Source organism: Stigmatopora argus, unplaced genomic scaffold, assembly GCF_051989625.1.
Source record: "Stigmatopora argus isolate UIUO_Sarg unplaced genomic scaffold, RoL_Sarg_1.0 HiC_scaffold_35, whole genome shotgun sequence".
Classification (NCBI taxonomy): domain Eukaryota; kingdom Metazoa; phylum Chordata; class Actinopteri; order Syngnathiformes; family Syngnathidae; genus Stigmatopora; species Stigmatopora argus.
Window position 1 is genome coordinate 293429 of NW_027520049.1, and position 11086 is coordinate 304514.

At 46.2% G+C, this 11086-nt stretch overlaps 2 protein-coding genes across 2 annotated transcripts; both read left to right on the top strand.

Moving 5' to 3' along the window:
• Positions 1-317: 317 nt before the first annotated feature.
• Positions 318-1868, top strand: LOC144070339 (general transcription factor II-I repeat domain-containing protein 2-like). Its single transcript, XM_077594899.1, has 2 exons — positions 318-1264; positions 1445-1868. The coding sequence occupies exon 1, from the start codon at positions 337-339 to the stop codon at positions 1249-1251; it is 915 nt and encodes a 304-aa protein (XP_077451025.1). The 5' UTR covers positions 318-336; the 3' UTR covers positions 1252-1264; positions 1445-1868.
• A 4808-nt stretch (positions 1869-6676) lies between these two features.
• LOC144070341 (general transcription factor II-I repeat domain-containing protein 2-like) lies at positions 6677-9472 on the top strand. The gene is made up of 2 exons (XM_077594900.1): positions 6677-8870; positions 9051-9472. Exon 1 carries the CDS (start codon positions 7742-7744, stop codon positions 8855-8857), a length of 1116 nt encoding a protein of 371 aa, XP_077451026.1. The 5' UTR covers positions 6677-7741; the 3' UTR covers positions 8858-8870; positions 9051-9472.
• Positions 9473-11086: the final 1614 nt, after the last annotated feature.

The window sequence follows — 11086 nt, forward strand, 5'->3', positions numbered from 1 at the left end:
CAAGACACAGCGCAACTGCTCATTTTTATTCGTGGAGTTAGCGCAAACTTTGAGATATGCGAGGATCTGGCAGCCCTCCAAAGTCTCAAAGGGACCACAACGGGAGAGGATATTTTTGACAAAGTGTGCCAAACCATGGAGAAGTTGGAGCTGGACTGGTCAAAGCTGGCTAGCATCACGACTGACGGGGCTCCTAGCATGGTGGGCGAAACTCGCGGTTTAATAGGACGCATGAACCGTGAGTTGGAAAAAAGGGGTCTCACCGCCCCGCTACGAGTCCACTGCCTAATTCACCAGCAAGCACTGTCCTGCAAAGTGTTGACGTGGGATTCTGTAATGAAGGTCGTGGTGTCGTGCATAAACTTCATCAGGGCAAAGGGACTTAAACACAGGCAGTTCCAAGAATTCCTGTCTGAACTGGAGTCTACGCACGGAGATGTGCTGTACTACACAGAGGTCCGATGGCTGAGCCGGGGCAGAGTTTTGAGGCGTTTTTACGAGCTTCCACCCGAAATTAACGCGTTTCTTCATTTAAAAGACAAAACGGTCCCAGAGCTGATCAACCCAGAATGGAAATGGCACCTCGCATTTTTAACAGACGTGACAGAAATACTTACCCACCTTAACTTGCAGCTACAAGGCGAAGGGAAACTCATTTGCGACATGTATTCACACATAAAAGCATTTGAGGTGAAATTAGCGCTGCTTTTGGAACAAGTGAAAAAGCGCAACTTTGTCCATCTTCCTGCTACCCAAAACCTGTCGACAGAGAACCCAGCGGTCGCGTTCCCAGCTGAAAAGTGCGTGGAAGCACTGGAAATGCTGAAGGCGGAGTTCGGTGTGCGATTCACTGAACTACATGTTCATGCAAAAGAAATCCGTCTTTTTCAGAACCCCTTTGTTGCCCACATTGATGAAGCCCAGCCTTCATATCAGTTTGAGTTGGCTGAGTTACAGAACTGTGATGTTCTGAAAGACGCATTCAAGCTCAACAGTCTCATTGACTTCTATGCCTCCCTCCCAAACGACACATATCCAAACATCAAAAAACATGCAATGAAAATGTCCTCAGTTTTTGGCAGCACGTATATCTGCGAGAAAACCTTTTCTCGCATGAAACTGCTGAAAACTCCGATGAGATCAAGATTGACAGATGAACATTTGCATCAGTGCTTGAGACTGGCTGTAACTAGAATGGAACCTGATATTCAACTTCTCACCAGCCAGATGCAGGCCCACAGTTCACACTGATGAACAGACATAGGTAAGCTCACTTTTCTGATTTGAATGAGTCATTCTGAGCATAAACAAATATAATCATAATAAAATCTACTGGGATAAAATCCATCTTTACAACCATACTGGTAGTGAAATGTATTGTGCTGTGTAGGTGCGGTTTCACTTAGTTCAGTTTCTCAACCTGCTTCCTTTGTGGTTTTCACAGGGAAGTTGATGAGAGAGCTGCAAACAGCGGTGTCTACAAGCCTATTGGAACAAAAGGATTATAAGGAAGAAACACAAGAACTTTAGGAGACTGCTCATATGTGTCAGAGAGATTCTGCTCTGACAACTGAGCTGAACTTTTATCTGTTAAGATTGTGCATGGCACAACAGAAAGTTAATGTTCCATGGCTTTTTTTCTATGAAGAACCCAGAGAGAGTTATTTAGTTCTTATTTATTTCATAAATAGTGTTATTTATTTCCTGTTTTTTATGTGAAGAACTCAGAGGGGGTTATTTAGTTATTATTTATTTCATTAATAGTGTTATTATTTGTTTTCTGACTTTTTTCTGTAAAGAACCTGGAAAGGGTTATTTGGTTATGTGTGGCTTTCTGGAAAACAATAAAAAAAAATTAAGCTCCCCTACGATCGTCACACTTTTTCTGTTACAAACTGACACCGGCCCCCCATCAGAGAAGGGAAAAGTTATGTGGCCCTCACAGGAAAAAGTTTGGGGACCCCTGGTGTAGAGGTTCACTCGACTGACTTCAATGTGGGCAGGCGTGGGCTCGATTCCTTCTAATTGCGGTATTACTGGGAGTGAGGATGGTTGTTTGTCTTTGGCCTGGTATATATATATATAGGTATATATATATATATATATATATAGGTATATATATATATATACATATATATATATACGTATATATATACGTATGTATATATATACGTGTATATATACGTATGTATATATATATACGTATATATATATACGTATATATATACGTATATATAAAACAACTTTTCGCAGGTTCACACGCTTTCATTGTTTTATTCAAACCCGTAAGTAAGTGATCACTCGTGACCTCGTATACATTTCAAGATGAGCAGATAAATGCTTATATATATATAAATATATATATATATATATATATATATATATATATATATATATATATATATATATATATATATATATATATATATATATATATATATATATCCTCCAATGTTGTATGTGTGTTAACTAAATCCAGGCATGAAGGGGTTAAACATCCATTTTATCACATTAAAAATTGAAATCTATGTATCAGATATGATATTTGAGATTATGGAATTCTTAAAAAAAATCCTCGTTTTCCATGGGAATATTTTTTTAAAAGTGAAACAACTTAAAATGTAACCACATGAAGTTTAGAATATGGGAGGATGACACTTGCATCCTCCTTGTCGGGGGTCCAGTGTTACCCTGTACGAAAGCAGGTTGTGCACACTTACATGAAAAGATATATATATATATATATATATATAATTAGCGTGTAGTTAAGGGATGGGAAGATATTTGAAAATTTATGGGAGGGAGTGAGAAATAGGGGGAGAGACAGAGACGATCACAGCCATTAAGGATGTTCAATGAGGCCACTAGATGGAAGTCTTTATTCAAGATATAATGCTGTGTAGTGTTGCTCTCTCAAATGTTTTCAAGCTATTTACTCTCCCGACTTCGGTGCGGGCAGGCAATGGATCGATTTATGGTGGTGGCGGTATGATTTTTTTGTGCGAATGGTCAGATGACTGGCAACCAGTCTAAGGTGTACTCTGGCTTTCGCCCGAAGTCAGCTGCAGAAGCCTTTGCAACCCTTGCGAGGATGCACGGTGTGGAAGATGAATGAATGAAAATATAATTCTGTATCATGGGGTTTATTTTTATGATTATTACGATTATGATTATTATCATGACGATTATTATTATTGTTAGTATGATTATTATCATTATTATCATCATTCTCATCATCATCGTCATCATGACGATTATTATTATTATTATTGTTAGCATGATTACCATCATCATCATCATCATCATTATTATTACTACTAGTATTGTATTATTATATTTATCATGATCGTCATTATTATTATTATTACTATTATTATTATTATTATTATTATTATTATTATAATTATTATTATTATTATTAATTTATTTGCTTGTTATTTTGTTTTTGTTAAGGCCGCCTTGTGGTGTAGAGGTTCACCCGCCCGACTTCGGTGCGGCCAGGGGCAGGCTCGATATGGTATGTTTGTGAGTGAGTATGGTCGTTTTGTCTCTCTGTGTCCCTACGGCTGACTGGTGACCAGTCTAGGGTGTAGACTGCCTTTCGCCCAAGTCGGCTGGGTAAGGTTCCAGCAAACCCCGCAACCCTTCCAAGGATGCGCGGTATGAAAGATGAATGAATGAATGAATGAAAGATTAGAATTGGATAATAATAACTATCATTAAAAGTTATTTATTTTGGATGTGCACATTATACAATTTAGGAAACTTTTGCAGCTGCGAATATAAACCTGCCAATTAACAAAGAATAGTCTTGATTCAAGTCATAATCTTAATTCATCAAATAATCTTTATTTAGGCATGTGAATAAGAGGATTTCTTTGGGTATTTTACCCTGGTTGTGTGCATTAAGCTTTTTTCAATTACAGGCTGCTTGAATGTATATTCTTCTTACCCTACGGCAGGGGTCGGGAACCTTTTTGACGGAGAGAGCCATAAACAATTCATATTTTTAATTGTTATTCTGTGAGAGCCATACTCAAAATTTAAAAGGAAAAATACACTAAAATGTGTGCTATTTGTAGTAATGTCACCACTTTTAAAGTACAAACGTTCTCTGAGATCTTTTGACAACATTGTCGCACTGTTGCTAATCAATGATAATCAATGGGAGTATGCATGCAGAAGAATCTAATGGAAAAAAATGTTTAAAGCCGCACTAGAAGTAGTGTCGGCGCCACAATGATCACATAACGCTCCTACTTGTCAGGAGTGCCCTTTTGGCCCTCCTGGGTTGCCGTCGACACGTACCGGCTGTAGCCAATTCAATGTTTACTTTTGGTTCCTGTATTTAAGTAAGCGACTCGTCATCACACGTCGCCGGAACATACTTTATCGTTCACAGTTGTTAGCGGTTGCTAGCGGTAGCTAGCGGTCGTTATGCTGTTGCCATTCTGTTTGCCTCTGTCCGTATGCGCGCCGCATGCGGCCACGTTTGTTTTCCACGTTTGGTTGATGCATTAAAGGACTCGTTATCACGCTAATGCCTCGTCCTCTCCTGCCTCCTGCATTTGGGTCCCTACCTACATCTACGGTCGCGCCGCGGCGCGACCGTAACTGATACCCCCGATCGCGCTGCGACGACCCAGCGACGCAGCGGGATCATAACAGAATGATCCGGCCATAATGGACCCAGCGGGAGGCTACCCACGCTCGAGCCGACGCGCTCGTCGACGCCAGCCTCCCTCGGCCCCTTTGGAACGCCAAGTTTTTGTCCGTTGGGACACGGACTTTTCTGAAGGTGAGGACGACGGGGGGCTAATAGACTTAGAGCCTGGATATTGGGACTCCGACCTTTCTGAAGAGGAGGACGGCCAGCGGCTAGGTGAGCTGGATGCTGGAGATTCGGTCTGGGACGGCTATTTTCTTAGCCGATACGGAATCCGATACGCTCCAACTAAAGACGCTGAACGTTATGCCCCACTGGCGAAGGATCGCATTTTCCCCTCCGACTACTCAGACCTGGATTACCCCGCCCAGCATCTGCCAGGTCCGCGGGCCATCTACACAGGACCACCGCGTGGCGGCCGGCGGGGGGGCTCCGGTAGGAGTTTCGAACACCGCCCGTCTTGTTTTTTTGGGGAGGCGCAGCAGCGAAGTATTTCACCTGGTTGGCTGGCCAGCTACGATGGGCCACCACGTGGTGGTCGGCATGCTGTGACGCCCTCCCGGAGGCGGCGGCGAGCGCCACGTCGCAGGGAGAAGCAGAGGCAGGGCCTGGACGCTCGAGCCCCTGATCAGGCTTCTCGGCCGACCTCGCCGCTCCCAGCTCCTCTGCCGACCACGCCGCTCCCAGCTCCTGGGCCGACCACGCCGCTCCCAGCTCCTGGGCCGACCACGCCGCTCCCAGCTCCGCGGCCGACCACGCCGCTCCCAGCTCCGCGGCCGACCACGCCGCTCCCAGCTCCGCGGCCGACCACGCCGCTCCCAGCTCCGCGGCCGACCACGCCGCTCCCAGCTCCGCGGCCGACCACGCCGCTCCCAGCTCCGCGGCCGACCACGCCGCTCCCAGCTCCGCGGCCGACCACGCCGCTCCCAGCTCCGCGGCCGACCACGCCGCTCCCAGCTCCGCGGCCGACCACGCCGCTCCCAGCTCCGCGGCCGACCACGCCGCTCCCAGCTCCGCGGCCGACCACGCCGCTCCCAGCTCCGCGGCCGACCACGCCGCTCCCAGCTCCGCGGCCGACCACGCCGCTCCCAGCTCCGCGGCCGACCACGCCGCTCCCAGCTCCGCGGCCGACCACGCCGCTCCCAGCTCTGCGGCCGACCACGCCGCTCCCAGCTCCGCGGCCGACCACGCCGCTCCCAGCTCCGCGGCCGACCACGCCGCTCCCAGCTCCGCGGCCGACCACGCCGCTCCCAGCTCCGCGGCCGACCACGCCGCTCCCAGCTCCGCGGCCGACCACGCCGCTCCCAGCTCCGCGGCCGACCACGCCGCTCCCAGCTCCGCGGCCGACCACGCCGCTCCCAGCTCCGCGGCCGACCACGCCGCTCCCAGCTCCGCGGCCGACCACGCCGCTCCCAGCTCCGCGGCCGACCACGCCGCTCCCAGCTCCGCGGCCGACCACGCCGCTCCCAGCTCCGCGGCCGACCACGCCGCTCCCAGCTCCGCGGCCGACCACGCCGCTCCCAGCTCCGCGGCCGACCACGCCGCTCCCAGCTCCGCGGCCGACCACGCCGCTCCCAGCTCCGCGGCCGACCACGCCGCTCCCAGCTCCGCGGCCGACCACGCCGCTCCCAGCTCCGCGGCCGACCACGCCGCTCCCAGCTCCGCGGCCGACCACGCCGCTCCCATCTCCTCGGCCTGGTGCAACGATGGAAGTTGCAGACAGCATATTCTTTTTGTGCGCAGAATTGACAGGGGGTCCCTTGGGTGTTTTGCCCGGCGATTTTCGGGTAGCGCTACGGAGCTTGTTCAGGCCTTTTTTCAGATAATTGCTCCTGTTGCTCTTAGCCTAAGGGGTCACCAAACTACGGCCCGCGGGCCGGATACGGCCCGCCGGCACATTTGGACCGGCCCTCTGAACAATACCAGAGACGCTATGTTTTTTTTTATTATTTTTTTTTTTTTTAATTTATTATTTTTTTTTTTAATTTTTTTTTTTTTTTTTTTTTTTAATTTTTTTTTTTTTGGGATGCAGCCCGCCGGCACATTTGGACCGGCCCTCTGAACAATACCAGAGACGCTATCGGATTTATTTTCCTATTTGGCCTTGAAGACTGGGACGTTTTAATCTTGTGTTTGGTTCATTGCACCCCTGCTGAGCCCACAAATCTTCCCAGTGAATCGGGCCTTCGCATTGCTCCTTTGGTGACACGCGCGGGGAGAGTGTTTGCCTTTGATGCATGCGGGCATTCCACCGTTGCATGTGTGAGCAGAGTGTTAGCGAGACATCTGGACGATCGCAGGTGAGGGCGGAGCCCTGGTACCATGGCTATTGCGATGCTATTCAAGCATATAAAAACTGTGCAACCTGAACCTGTTTGAGAACGGAATAATGGCGAAAAGGTTAGTTAAGAGAAAAATTGATTCAGAATGCAGGGTATTTAACCTGCAGTGGACAAACGATTATTTTTTTGTTCAATGCAAGGAAAAGGCTGTTTGTCTCATCTGTCAAGAGACGGTCGCAGTATTCAAAGAATACAATCTTCGCCGGCACTACGAATCCAGTCACAAGGACAAGTACGATAGCGTGCAAGGCCAAATACGAGGAGACAAACTCTCAAAGCTAAAAGTTGGACTATTATCTCAGCAGACTACATTTCTACGCCAAGCTCAGCTGAACCAGGCATCCGTTCGGGCCAGCTTTCGGGTTGCTAAACTGATAGCAAGCAACGGTAAGCCTTTCACTGACGGAGAGTTTTTTAAGAAATGTATGGATGTTGTCGTGGAGGAAGTGTGTCCCGAGAAGAAAGATGCATTTAATGCCGTAAGTCTGTCGGCGAGTACAATCACCAGACGCGTTGAAGAAATCGGGAATAATGTCTATGCCCAGCTGCAGCAGAAGACGAAAGAATTTGACTTTTTTTCAGTGAAAGCACGGACGTGCAAGACACAGCGCAACTGCTCATTTTTATTCGTGGAGTTAGCGCAAACTTTGAGATATGCGAGGATCTGGCAGCCCTCCAAAGTCTCAAAGGGACCACAACGGGAGAGGATATTTTTGACAAAGTGTGCCAAACCATGGAGAAGTTGGAGCTGGACTGGTCAAAGCTGGCTAGCATCACGACTGACGGGGCTCCTAGCATGGTGGGCGAAACTCGCGGTTTAATAGGACGCATGAACCGTGAGTTGGAAAAAAGGGGTCTCACAGCCCCGCTACGAGTCCACTGCCTAATTCACCAGCAAGCACTGTGCTGCAAAGTGTTGACGTGGGATTCTGTAATGAAGGTCGTGGTGTTGTGCATAAACTTCATCAGGGCAAAGGGACTTAAACACAGGCAGTTCCAAGAATTCCTGTCTGAACTGGAGTCTACGCACGGAGATGTGCTGTACTACACAGAGGTCCGATGGCTGAGCCGGGGCAGAGTTTTGAGGCGTTTTTACGAGCTTCCACCCGAAATTAACGCGTTTCTTCATTTAAAAGACAAAACGGTCCCAGAGCTGATCAACCCAGAATGGAAATGGCACCTCGCATTTTTAACAGACGTGACAGAAATACTTACCCACCTTAACTTGCAGCTACAAGGCGAAGGGAAACTCATTTGCGACATGTATTCACACATAAAAGCATTTGAGGTGAAATTAGCGCTGCTTTTGGAACAAGTGAAAAAGCGCAACTTTGTCCATCTTCCTGCTACCCAAAACCTGTCGACAGAGAACCCAGCGGTCGCGTTCCCAGCTGAAAAGTGCGTGGAAGCACTGGAAATGCTGAAGGCGGAGTTCGGTGTGCGATTCACTGAACTACATGTTCATGCAAAAGAAATCCGTCTTTTTCAGAACCCCTTTGTTGCCCACATTGATGAAGCCCAGCCTTCATATCAGTTTGAGTTGGCTGAGTTACAGAACTGTGATGTTCTGAAAGACGCATTCAAGCTCAACAGTCTCATTGACTTCTATGCCTCCCTCCCAAACGACACATATCCAAACATCAAAAAACATGCAATGAAAATGTCCTCAGTTTTTGGCAGCACGTATATCTGCGAGAAAACCTTTTCTCGCATGAAACTGCTGAAAACTCCGATGAGATCAAGATTGACAGATGAACATTTGCATCAGTGCTTGAGACTGGCTGTAACTAGAATGGAACCTGATATTCAACTTCTCACCAGCCAGATGCAGGCCCACAGTTCACACTGATGAACAGACATAGGTAAGCTCACTTTTCTGATTTGAATGAGTCATTCTGAGCATAAACAAATATAATCATAATAAAATCTACTGGGATAAAATCCATCTTTACAACCATACTGGTAGTGAAATGTATTGTGCTGTGTAGGTGCGGTTTCACTTAGTTCAGTTTCTCAACCTGCTTCCTTTGTGGTTTTCACAGGGAAGTTGATGAGAGCTGCAAACAGCGGTGTCTACAAGCCTATTGGAACAAAAGGATTATAAGGAAGAAACACAAGAACTTTAGGAGACTGCTCATATGTGTCAGAGAGATTCTGCTCTGACAACTGAGCTGAACTTTTATCTGTTAAGATTGTGCATGGCACAACAGAAAGTTAATGTTCCATGGCTTTTTTTCTATGAAGAACCCAGAGAGAGTTATTTAGTTCTTATTTATTTCATAAATAGTGTTATTTATTTCCTGTTTTTTATGTGAAGAACTCAGAGGGGGTTATTTAGTTATTATTTATTTCATTAATAGTGTTATTATTTGTTTTCTGACTTTTTTCTGTAAAGAACCTGGAAAGGGTTATTTGGTTATGTGTGGCTTTCTGGAAAACAATAAAAAAAAATTAAGCTCCCCTACGATCGTCACACTTTTTCTGTTACAAACTGACACCGGCCCCCCATCAGAGAAGGGAAAAGTTATGTGGCCCTCACAGGAAAAAGTTTGGGGACCCCTGAGTTATATCCTCGTTTGTTATACAAGTGACCGTTTTTTGGGAAGCTTTTCCGGGGTGAAATTGACCCCCGAACCGACCTGCACTGCTCTAATACAAGTGCCCGTAATTGGGACACAAATCAACAAAGTTATCGTTTGTATCTCAATTGTATTTATTTATTATGCCGCAATAATGCTAGTCTCACTTGGTTTTAGGAAACACGTCCTTTAAATAATTTCACTCCGCGAAAGTTTATTGTTGGCCACTGTGATTCGGTCGACGCTGTTGTGCCTCACGCTGCACATGTTATCCTACTGGCTAACCACTACTTTACTCGTAACTAAACATTTGATGTGGTTTAGTAGTCGTTGAGGGTCGTTCCAGCACAAGACAGTCATTTCACGGGTAGTTGAGCTCAAACTAAAGGGTAAAGTGTAACTTATCAGTTATATCCTCGTTTGTTATACAAGTGACCGTTTTTTGGGAAGCTTTTCCGGGGTGAAATTGACCCCCGAACCGACCTGCACTGCTCTAATACAAGTGCCCGTAATTGGGACACTATTTCTGGCTAAACATCACCCCAGGACGGCCCTGGAAAGACTAATTTTACACAAAATGGTGAATTATACATCTACCCACAAATGAGGCACAATTCCTGGGTAAGTGAACCAACAAACACCGGTCAGGACCAGTTCCAACACAAGCACTCGTTGTCATAAAAGTGCCCAAATTAGGCACACTGTTTGTGGCATAACTTTACTTCACAACTACCCTGGAAGATTATTTTATACAGAATGGTCAATATACATCTACCCTCATATGAGACAAAAATTCAGGTTAAATGGACCAACCAGAACCACACAAGACCGGTTATAATGCAACCACTATTTTTGACGCAATTTACCCCAATTTGGGGCACTATTTCTGGCTTAAAATCCCCCCAGAACCTCCCTGGAAGACTAATTTTACACAAAATCATCAATAATACATGCACCCACATTTTAGGCACTTTTTCCGGGGAAAATAACCCCCCAGAACCGAAATGGGCTACTTTTTATACAAACCAGTACGCACTGGGCCGCTATGGAACCCGCAGAACTCTGCCACACTGTGGACATTTTTTTTTAACTGCAATTAGGGTCAAATTGCCGGGTCAAAAGTGTCATTTCTTCGGGTAAATCACCCTCCTTGGCCCGGTTTTAATGTTTAAAAAGGTCAAATATTTGTATTAAATATATAATATTTGTATTTGATCGATGAGTGCTGATTTAAAACCAATTTTAGTGCATTTTGGGCACTTTTGAGAATGGTCGTATGTCGTCGTATTTGGTCGCGCCGACGTTTATGGCTGTCTTTTACCCAGGAAAATCACCTCCAGTGCCCGATATTCATGTCTGCACTTTGCCTGGGTTGATTGATTTAAAACATTTTGCCCTTTTTATTTTTAACAAGTTTACCCACGTTTTTCAAAACTTTGTGCGGGCTTTAGATGCACTATTCCTGGGTTGATTTTAAACATTTTTGACATTTTCCCAAA

Excerpts from the sequence above, each read along its gene's own strand:
- LOC144070339 (XM_077594899.1), top strand. The coding sequence starts at position 337 with ATGAAGGTCGTGGTGTCGTGCATAAACTTCATCAGGGCAAAGGGACTT.
- LOC144070341 (XM_077594900.1), top strand. The coding sequence starts at position 7,742 with ATGGAGAAGTTGGAGCTGGACTGGTCAAAGCTGGCTAGCATCACGACT.